At 53.4% G+C, this 11002-nt stretch overlaps 1 protein-coding gene across 1 annotated transcript in view; it reads right to left on the minus strand.

Annotated features, from left to right (window-relative positions):
* LOC140387080 (histone-lysine N-methyltransferase PRDM9-like) overlaps positions 1–10618 on the minus strand; it is a 188664-nt gene extending 178046 nt beyond the window's left edge. Inside the window, exon 1 of the mRNA XM_072470090.1 lies at positions 10082–10618. Coding sequence (XP_072326191.1) covers positions 10082–10153 — 72 coding nt within the window. The 5' untranslated portion in view covers positions 10154–10618. The remainder of the gene's footprint in view (positions 1–10081) is intronic.
* Between the last annotated feature and the right edge of the window lie 384 nt (positions 10619–11002).

The following is an 11002-nucleotide window of genomic DNA, read 5'->3' on the forward strand; positions in this document are numbered from 1 at the left end:
GAGGTAGGCGGAAGCTGCTAAGGTGAGGAAACATCAGGCCCCATCTGGTGGACCTGTCACGTGAGTTGTTATTGCCTTACTGACTGACCCAACCCTCCCACTGACTACATGTCTGTTCTCCTGCAGGTCCTACAACCGATGGCGCCAGCCCATCCAGCCTCCCAGGAGACTACCTCCGAGAGCTTTGAGGATGCCGTGATCGAAACGCCACATCTGTCATCCACACACTCCACCAGCACAGATACACACACCTCAGTGGGGAATATTAGTGGTCAGGCTTTTGGGGCACACTCTGGTGAGCGCCACACAGCTGCTGCTGTACATCAGGTGGAGGCAGAAACCCCCAGGCGAGGCAGCAGTCAGACGTCTGCTGGATCCCAGGCCACAGCTGGGTCCCAGCCTAAATCGGGCGGGTATGAGGGCTTCCATGGCCCTCTGGGCTTGCCAGACACTCGCTGCTGCCGCTTATCCTTGGATGGTCCTCCAGTTGGTTCCTGGACTCATCCTCCAGCCCCTGCTGGTCCAGCATCGCCTCATCACCCTCGTACTCGGAGGTGGCCACATGTTCCTCATCACCAACCTCCATCTCATCTCCCTGCTGCTGCACGAGGTTCTGAAGGGCGCAGCAGCCTCCACAAAGAATGCGACCCTCTGGGGGTATGTATTGGAGTGCACCACTGGAGCAGTCAAAGCTTCGGAACCGCATCTCGAGGAGCCCGATCCACAGCTCAATCACAGTCCGGGTGACCGCATGGGCCTCTGTAATGTTCTTGTTGGATGGCTTACTTTATATTACAAGAACACTTGTAGCTAAAGCTATAAACGATTTATTAACATTAACTATGGGTCAAATATATACAAAACACATGAATAACAGTATTAACATGCACAAACCACTATCTCTCTCCCAGCTCCCTCGTCAGTCTGAGGTCACCTGACTCCAACATTCATTTATGTATGAGATTCAGTCAGTGAATTACAACACAACTATGATATCACTACAGCCTCATTGTACTGGGTCTCCGCTTTGGTCTCCAGCCTCCATATTGGCGTCATTCGCCAGGTCCTCAGCAGCTACCCCTTATCCCCCAGCCACACATCCTGGAGTGGTCGTCGAAGAGGGCCGGGATGATCTTCGATGTAACTAGCGTGCACACTCCCTGGGAAGCGTGCACACACATGCATGATCTTCATGTGGTGGTTGCACAAAAGCTGTGTGTTCAGGGAGTGGAACCCCTTTCTGTTAACATAGGACGCTCCCAGATAGGCAAGTGAGCGCAGAGAAATATGCGCACCATCCACTACCCCCTCGACTTGGGGTGTCCTGGCAATGGCAGCAAATCCTGCTGCCCGGGCATCCTGTTGGGCTTGGTTCATGTCGAAGTTGATGTAGTTTTCCCACCGAGCAAGCAGGGCATCTGTGACATGTCGGATACACCTGTGGGCTGTGGCCTGTGAGATTCTGCACAGATCCCGCTTGAGCCCTGGCAAGATCCTGAGGCATGGTTAAGAGATGCGATGACTGGGTGTCATCCTCCTCCCCCACCCCCCAAGTCACACCCTCCCATGGCGGTCCATCCCTGCAGGAAGTCCACCACCCTAAGTCAGGGTTTCTCCCCTCACCCGATGACCCCCAGCCCCCCCGCCGAGCACTGGAGAGGCAAGCCCAGTGCCCCCAGACTCATTGCCTCTGAGCAAAGATGGATACACACCGTCTCGGCTCCCCACAGGAGCTCTTCTGCCAGGGTCACGTTTTTAAAAAGGACTACTAATCGGCACCAGCATGACCACTTGCTGGGGAGGCCGATGAATCACAGGAGGGTGTTGGATAAGGGTGACTCCCGATAATTGTATGGAAGTAGGGCTTAAGTGGTGATAATTGGTTTCTCAGCACGCTACAGCAAGATCCCAATTTCGCCTACGGGAGGGGGCTGGTTGTATCACAAACTGTTTGGCGCGTGGCACGGTTCTCGTTTTTGGCCTCTCCCGTCATTTCTCTCCCGCAAGGCCGGAAAATTGCGCCTGCAATGTCAGAATGGTGAGTTTATTGCCCATGTGGGGCGGAATTCTCGGTCCAACGATGCCAAAATCGGGAAATGTTATTGGGTGGAGAATCGCTCGTGAGCCGAAAATCGTGGCCAGTGCCAGGCGCCCAACAGAATGCCACTTCTCGACAGCGGCATCAATGCATTCCACCTCGCACATACAGTAAATGCCGTTGGCATATCATTGATGGGTTCGATCCAGTATTCTTCGCGACCTCCGTGATGCTATGCCACCGCCAGGAGGAATTACCGACGGCAAGTTTCACTTGTGGTTTCAAAAATCGAGAACAGAGACGTCCGGTGGCGGCCATGGAGTGAGTGGTCGCACATTTGGTGGCTCCCTCTCCAGCAAGATTTATTTTGTCTTTTCGCTGCCCGAAGGGCAAGGTATTAGAGGGCAGAGGGTACAGGAGTGCCTGGGGAAGGAGATACACAGGTGAAGAGCGCCACGAGAAAGAAAGTGCTGTTGGAGCAGGAGAGATTTTGTGGTGCACCACAAGGGAATATGGCGGAGGGCCAGGAGGGCTGCGCTGCCTACTCAGTGGTTGATGGAGCAGTTGGTGGAGTTCTGAAATGATAAGTTTTGGCAGTAGAGGAAAGAGGCCCTGGAAGACCTAGCCAAGGTGGTGGAATCGCTGAGGTCTGCGATTCAGCGGGTGGAGCAGAGACTGTAGTACCAGGATCTGGCGATCAGGATGTGGAGGAGGCAGTGGGGAGCACAAGGTACAGATGGCCTCATTGGTGGCTGAGATAGGAGTGATGTGGGAGTGCCAGAGAAACTTGAGGGAGAAGGTGGAAGATTTGGAGAATCGCTCTGGAAGGAAAAACCTAAGAATTTTCAGGATGCCTGAAGGCATTGAACGTGCGGTGGCCGCAGTGGATGGGGTAAAGGTGTTGGAGAAGTTGACGGAGGGGGGGGGCCTTTGATTGGCCTCTGGAGGTGGAGCAGGCGCATAGAGCGCTGAGGAGGTGGCTGCAGACAGGCGAGCCGTCAAGAATGATGGTGGTGCGGTTGCACCATTTTCTGGACAAGAAGACCCTTTGATGCAAGAGGTAGACCAGGAAATGAATATGGGAAGGAAACGAGTTGCGGGTGTACCAGGACTTAGGTGCAGATCTGATGAAGAGGAGTGGTTATATGCATCACTGTAAATACACAAGGGGTTAATGCAAATACATTAAGACTAGATAAACACTAGAGGGAGCACCAGAGACATCATGACACACAGACATTCAACCAATAGGTCAGTAAGATAGGACACGACCAATGGGCAGTCAAGACACACACAGAGGTGACACTACCACAAGGCGGCTACCCATTTTTAAGGACACAGCACACATGATCTTTCTCTTTCCAGTGGAGACACTTAGTGAGTACAGACAGGGTTGATTGAAACACATCACACCCACCACGTGGATTGTAGCAGACTGGTTAGTTAGTCTGAGTAGCTATAGCAGGATTAACAGGAGAGTCGAAACCAAGTAGGAGAATTGTTAATAGTTTAATAAATGTATTAAAGCTATCTCCAAGTCTGAACCTTCCTTTGTCAGAGAAGACAACAAGGAAGCAGCTTATGCTACGTCAAGAGCATAACAAAACAAAGAGGACTGGGTTTGACCTGATGTCGGTTGCCCTCTTTAAAAAGGGGGTGAAGTTCGTGGTACTGTACCCAATCCGCCTCTGGGTGACTTTCCAGAAGCAAGATTGGTATTTCGACATGCCAGAGGAGGCGATGAAATTTATGAGGGGCAATGAACTGGGGGCAGTGTGAGGACAATGAACTTTGTAGGAGTATTTGGTTGCTTGTTAAAGTGTTTGGTGGTGAGTGTTTTGGGGCAGGTTTTGATGGGGGAGCAACGATGGTGAATGTGCCTTTTGTTTCTCTTTAGATATGGATGGTTGGGCTGGTTGGGTGGGGAGGAGAATTGGAGGGAGGTAGGATGATGGAAGGCCTTGGGCGAGGGCTACCATGCTAGCTGGGCAGACTAGTTAATGGGAGGGGAGTGAAGGGGTTGCCAGGAGGAAGGCACGGGGGAGCGAGTTGTTTTTTTGTTTGCGGGTGGGGGAGGGGTGCTGACATGGGTGTGGTTGGTGTATCGCAGTTTCAAAGAGGTCGATGATGGTGGACATCCAAGGGTGGGCCTGGTGGATCGCGTGACGTGGACCAGTGGCGCAAGAAAGGGCATGGCTAATCGGCAGGGGAAGGTGGCTTGGAGCACCCCTACCAGGCTGGTCACGTGGAACATGAGGGGGTTCAATGGGCCGATTAAATGGTCGCGTGTGTTCACGCACTTGAGGACTTTGAAGGCGGACCTGGCTTTTTTGCAGGAGACGCACCTGAAGATAGGGGACCAGACTAGGCCGAGAAAGGAATGGGTGGGTGTGGTGGTATGTATTAGGGGTAATACGGTACACCATGATGTCGAGGGGCTATTGGTGGACAGATACTGGGTCCTGATTGGATCTGCCGCCGACTGGGCTCCACCCAGAAAGGCGGGGTATAAGAACCCGGTTTCTCCCAGCAGCCGCATTCTGTAACTGAGTTGCTGGGGAACAAGTCTGCTCAATAAAGCCTCGATTGAGGTCTCTACGTCTCGCCTCGTGTGTTATCGATGGTGCCAGTGGGGCAGGTGTTCCATTTGGGGATGGATATAAAGACTAGGGGGAGCAGTGTTGGTTAACAAGCGGGTAGCGTTCGAGGTGGGAAGTATTGTGGCCAATCCCGGGCCAGCAAGGTGGGGGTTGGGGGGTCGTTGGAGGGATTGCTGGTGGTTCTGGTAAACGTCTGTGCCCCAAATTGCAATAGCATGGATTTTAGGAGGCTGTTTTTGGGAAGATTCCTGACTTGGACTCGCATTAGCTGATTATGGCGGGAAGGGGGATTTTAAATAGGTTATGAATCTGAGCTTTGAACAGTCGAGTCCCAAGTCGTTGTGGGTGTCAGCACTGGCAAAGGAGCTGAGGGGGTTTATGGAGCTCATGGAGGTAGGATGGGGACCCGTGGAGGTATGGGAGGCCCAGAGCAAAGGAGTTTTCATACCCGGGTGTACTATCGGATTTATTTTTTGGGCTAGATACGACGCTATTGCGGGGCAGGGGTCGACTTGCGAGTATTCGCCAATTGTGGCTTCTGACCACTCGCTGCATTGGGTGGATCGGCGCATGGCCTGGGAAGGGGCAGGCAGCGCCCGCAATGAAGGCTGGATGTGGGGTTGTTGGCGGCTGAGATGTGCGAACTGCCATTCGGGGTTACGTGGAGTGAAATGATACGGGGAGGGTCACGGCTACCATCCTGTGGGAGGCACTCAAGGCAGTGGTTAGGGGGGAGTTTATATCAATTTGGCGCATGAGGAGAAAACGGAACGAATAGAGAGGGCAAGGCTGGTGGACGAGATCTTGAGGGTGGGCAGGAGATGCTCGGAGGCACTGGAGGCAGGACTGTTGAAGGAGAGGCAGAGGAGTTTAAGCTAGTTTCCATGGGGAAGGCGGTGGGCAGTTACGGAGAGCCAGTTTATGAGTACAAGGAGGAGGCGAGCATGATGTTGGCCTATCAGTTGAGAAAGCAAGAGGCAGTGAGGGAGATTGGTAGACTGAGGGATGATACGGTAGCGATGGACTCAGAGGAGCTGAATGGGGTGTTTAAGGCGTTTTATAAAAGGTTATATGAGTCGGAGTCCCGGGGGAGGAGGCGATGCAGCTCTTTCTGGATTGGCTGGAGTTTCTCAAAGTAGAGGTGGGGCTGGGGGCCCCAATTGGGTTGAGGGAGGTGATCGAGAGTATGATGGCGATGCAGGCAGGGAAGACCCCGAGCTTGACGGTCAAGTTCTATAAAAAGTCTGGGGCGGACCTGTGGCCACAGCTGATCAGGGCGTACAATGAAGCAAGGGAGAGGGGGGGAACTCGACCATGGGCTTCCGGACCTGCCGCTGGCATGACTGGCTGTGAGGGGTGGCCCTCTGCCAAGGCTGGGGGAAGTAGCGGAGGATGACCAGCAGATGGGCTGTGCCGTTGGGGTGCTCCGCAAGGGACTGGGGCGGTGTCTAGGCACAGCTCGCCATTGCCGCGGCCTGTAAGGCAGCCATCTTGGTGCGCAACGTGGCTGCGCAGGGTGACACTGGCCATATGAATGCACCGACCCTCCCACCCCACATACCGACCCCTTCATCCACCCCACCAAGTCCCCCCCACCCACAGCCAGCTGCCACCCGCTGACAGGCCACCACTCGTTGAACGAACAGCTGGTGTGTGACCATGATCTGCATCCAATACCCAGGCAGTGTGCATGACACCTTCATTCTGACACACTCAACGGTTCCTGACAACTTTGAGGCACACACGCGGGTGAGGGATTGGCTGCTAGGTGACAGGGGCTACCTGCTACGGTCATGGTTCATGACGCCTATCTGGAGACACCAGCCCAAAGCATAGACCCGCTACAACGATGCCCATGAAGCCATCATAATCGAGCAGTGCGTCGGGTGCCCAGGCCGCTCTGGAGGGGTCCTCCGGAATAACACAACAGTCTCCCACATCATGGTGACCTCTACATCCCCCACAACATCGCACAGCAGAGGGGAGACATGCTGGAGAAGGAAGACGGTGTACGCCAGGCCTCGTTCGATGAGGAGGATACAGAGGGGGGCCAGGGTGGGCAGGGAGTGTGGCCCGGGGAGGCACAGGAGGACGTACAATGTATGCGCCCGACGCGCTAATCGCCTCCAGGTTGGCTGACATGGGGACGTGGCCGGAGGCATACAAATCTGTTTCACCCACACCCCTAACCAGCACTCACTCTCATGTCTACCTCCCTGTCCGCCGTGCAACCTCCCCATTGATTGCTACCTGCCTCACAGATATGGGCCCTGGGTTGGCACTAACAGCGGGTCTGGTCCATGGGGTGGAGGATGATGATGACCCGCCCTGTGAGAAACTCTGGTGATCTGCATCATTTGACAACATCTGATTCTTGTCCACAGTAGCAGGCCTACTTGCGAGCTGACCATTCCATCACACGGTCCCATCAAACCCTTGGGGTGGTGGTGGGGGGCAGTTGAGGGGTTGGGGTTGGGCTGGGTACCGCGACGGTGAGCGACCACACATCTTCCCCCCCCCAACCCCCATCTCAAATCAGCCCATCCTTCACATCCTTCTGACAGAGTGACGAGGCAAATTGATAAGTTTGTGCAAGGGTGAACATTTATGGACAAGTCTGTGCCCTAACCCCTAACACAATCCTATGTGCTGCATCTATGGGCAGCACGGTAGCATTGTGGATAGCACAATTGCTTCACAGCTCCAGGGTCCCAGGTTCGATTCCAGCTTGGGTCACTGTCTGTGCGGAGTCTGCACATCCTCTCCGTGTGTGCGTGGGTTTCCTCCGGGTGCTCCGGTTTCCTCCCACAGTCCAAAGATGTGCAGGTTAGGTGGATTGGCCATGATAAATTGCCCTTAGTGTCCAAAATTGCCCTTAGTGTTGGGTGGGGTTACTGGGTTATGGGGATAGGGTGGAGGTGTGTACCTTGGGTAGGGTGCTCTTTCCAAGAGCCGGTGCAGACTCGATGGGCCGAATGGCCTCCTTCTGCACTGTAAATTCTATGATCCGTGCCAACTTAACTAATGATTAACTTTCTGGCCTGACAGGCTCTAACGCTATGTCTCGGTGGTTCCCCATGAGGAGTAGAGGCGGCCTGCTACGAATCCCACCATGTGACATGGTCCCCTTTGGCCGGGATTGGCCCGGCAGTCGCTCGGGTGTCCCAATTGGTGTGGTGCCACTCTGTTCTGCCTGGGACAGGGGGTGTCCAAGGGGCTAAGTACCTCCTCTATGCTCGCAGCCATGGAGCACAGGACTGTGCCATCTCCTTCTGGGACTGTTCCATGTCACTCAGTGTCTATGCTACCTCCCTCCAGGGCTGGCACAGGTCATTTCATGCCCGGGCAATGCCGAATCCACCCTCAGCCACAACACATTTTGACTGGGCCAATCCCTGGAGCACCGCTGCAGTGTGCAGGTGGCCATGGTACATAGCTGCCTGTGACAGGGCAACCCTGTCCTATGCCTCGGCCACTGCCCGCACAGAATGCCCCAGGCCATGGACATCCTCACCCCTGGATGATACCTTCACCCCCAAGGCCTCCATCGCGGATGCTGCCCGTTTAGTTTTGGCCGGAGTGGCACGCATTGTCGGCACGGCTTCCTCTTCCTGCGGATTGGACTACTTCAACTGCACCTGCAGCCACTGGATGGTGGCTGTAGTCCCTGGCTTTGTGCCTGCATCTCTATTATTGATAGGATAGCCCTTTCCAGAAGCCTGAGACCCATCTGGACGGCAGCTAGACCCTCGGGTCGGGCCGCCTCTGACCATCCACCCCCTCAGGAGTTCCTACCTCCACTTGGTGGACTGCAGCACGTGTATGGTGTGTGCCAAATAGTGCCCCAGAAAACCTTTTCACTAATTTGTCCAACTGAGTTGGGTGTCTCTGGGATTTTGGACGGTGTTAATGACAGCTGTGGCAGGAATTCAGTGTAGTTCCACAGATGGGTGCACCGGGATGTCTCGGGCTGGCATTTGGGGTCTGCGTCACTGCCATTTGCCTCCTCGATGCTGGAATCTGCTTGGGGTTGGGGGACACCAGAAATGACTGCCTAGTCGCCATGAAACCCGGCAAAACACAAGACATGAAACATAGGGTGGTGTGGGGGGGTTCATGCCACAGGAAACTGCAACCCAGCAGGGCCCAACTTTGTTGCCCGATGCTGTCCTTCGCCCCATGGCGCTCACGGCCTCTACCACCTGCACCCAGGCCTGGTGTGCGGAATAGGTGGTAGCCTCCTTCCTACCCCAGGGAACAGGGTGGCCTGCCTTTCCTTCACGACATCCAGCAGAATCTCCAGCTCGACGTCTGCAAACCGGGTGCCGCTCTTTGTGCTGCAATCTTATTGGCTGGGATGAGTGTGTGTGTGGGGAGGGGAGTGCTGATAAGCGGATGCAGCTTGTCAGCCTCTCAAGTGACAATCCCGATGCCGGCGAATCGGACACCATTGTTCAATGGAATCGATCTTGTTCCATGTGGCATTGGTGCTAGCCCATGAATGGATCATGAATTGCTCTGGGACCGACGCAATTTACTTGTCGTTGAAGTCTGCCAATTCAATCCCGAAATCAACACTTAGCTTCTGAAACTGAGTATCCCACCTGTGATCTTTGTGCTATGATGCACTAGAAACAAAGCTGGACAAGCCTAAGAGGCACCACCTCGATCACATCACCCCTCATATCCAGGCAAGTTCACTCCTCTTCCGATCAGAGAAAAACTAACAAATGGAATAGAACAAAGAAAAGTACAGCACAGGAACAGGTCCTTCCACCCTCCAAGCCTGCGCCGACCATTCTGCCCATCTAAACTAAAATCTTCTGCACTTCCAGGTCCATATCCCTCTATTCCCATCCTATTCATGTATTTGTCAAGATGCCCCTTAAGCGTCACTATTGTCCCTGCTTCCAACACCTCCTCCAGCAGTGAATTCCAGGCACCCACTACCCTGTGTAAAAAACTTGCCTTGTATATCTCCTCTAAACCTTGCCCCTCACACCTTAAACCTATGACCCCTAGTAATTGACCCCTCTACCCTGGGAAAAATAGAAGACAGATTCATGGCAATGCAGTTAATTAAATTCTAATAACAAGACTGGGATAAACATGGGAAAAGAGAAATTCAGAATTAAGGACGCAGAAAGAATGATCAGGAACTGAAGGAGTCGCCTGGATCAGATAATGGCAAGAAAATGAAATCAAGTAATTTATGACATTTCGATAAGGATTTTGAATAATTCCAGAGAGGATCAGCTAGATGGAGCAAATGGTCTCTCTGACATTATTTGTCATCCCACTGACAATTTGGGGAGCTCACCCACTCCGTACTGACAGTAATAATGTGACTGACGAGCTGAACCTTCCCCATCTGAAGCTGCAATAAATACCCGGACCCAGCATTTTCTATCTGGTTTCCATTTCAAATCTGCCATGATCTTACCTCGGATTTCCTCTGTTCAGACACGGTCCTTCCCTCTCCACTATCTGTCCCGTCACTCTTAGCTTTACCCATCTCCTTCCTCAGGTCGGGCACCTTATTCACTCGACTTTTCCCTCAAATTTCTGTGTCCTGGTCTATCCCTCAGTCTTTTCAGTGGCTGTGTGCCGGGTCTATTGTTTCTCCCTTTTCTTATTCCCTCACAGTGTGAATTGAAGTACAATCTCAGTTAAATACTCTCCTACCGGCAGCAGTTTATAATGTTTCTGGTACTAATATCTGAAGCTGTCTTTTCTTCTGACTTTCCCTCAGACTAACACCACCTCAGTCTCTTTCTCAGTAAAAGTAAACGTGGCAGCTCCTGTTCTCCCTCAGGAAATTTAAATTCCTTTTATTTACTGAAGTGAATGATGAAATATAAAAAATATTTCTTTGAATTATATCACTTTAAATTCTCACTGAAGCTCTCCTCAGTCATGTGTTTGAGTTCCAATTCCTCAGTATCTCCTCTGAATTTAAAATGATCTTCTCCCTCTGCCACACTCTGTTCAATATCTCCGCCCAGCCTCCCTCCTCTCCCTCCTCTCACTCCCTCTCCTCACTCCTCACACTCTCACTCCTCTCTCCCCACTCCTCTCTCCCCACTCCTCCCTCTCCCTCCTCCAGCCTCCCCCTTTCTGACGATCGTCCGGCGGCTCCGCCTCTATTTATATCCCCGGTCCCTCCCTGAAGTACGGATCCAGCCTCGCGCTTCCCTCTTTTTGGCGCCTTTTTGTGAAGCCCTCGCGCTCCGCCTCTGGGCACGTGCTGCGCGCGCACTCTCCACCTGCCGGCGCTCGAGGCACCGCTCAACCGTCAGATAGAGGCGCTCCGATTGGTGGACCGCGATTCACGTGTCTCCCTTCCAGGCCGACGAGAGAGAGG

The sequence above is a fragment of the Scyliorhinus torazame genome, chromosome 12 (assembly GCF_047496885.1).
Source record: "Scyliorhinus torazame isolate Kashiwa2021f chromosome 12, sScyTor2.1, whole genome shotgun sequence".
Classification (NCBI taxonomy): Eukaryota; Metazoa; Chordata; class Chondrichthyes; order Carcharhiniformes; family Scyliorhinidae; genus Scyliorhinus; species Scyliorhinus torazame.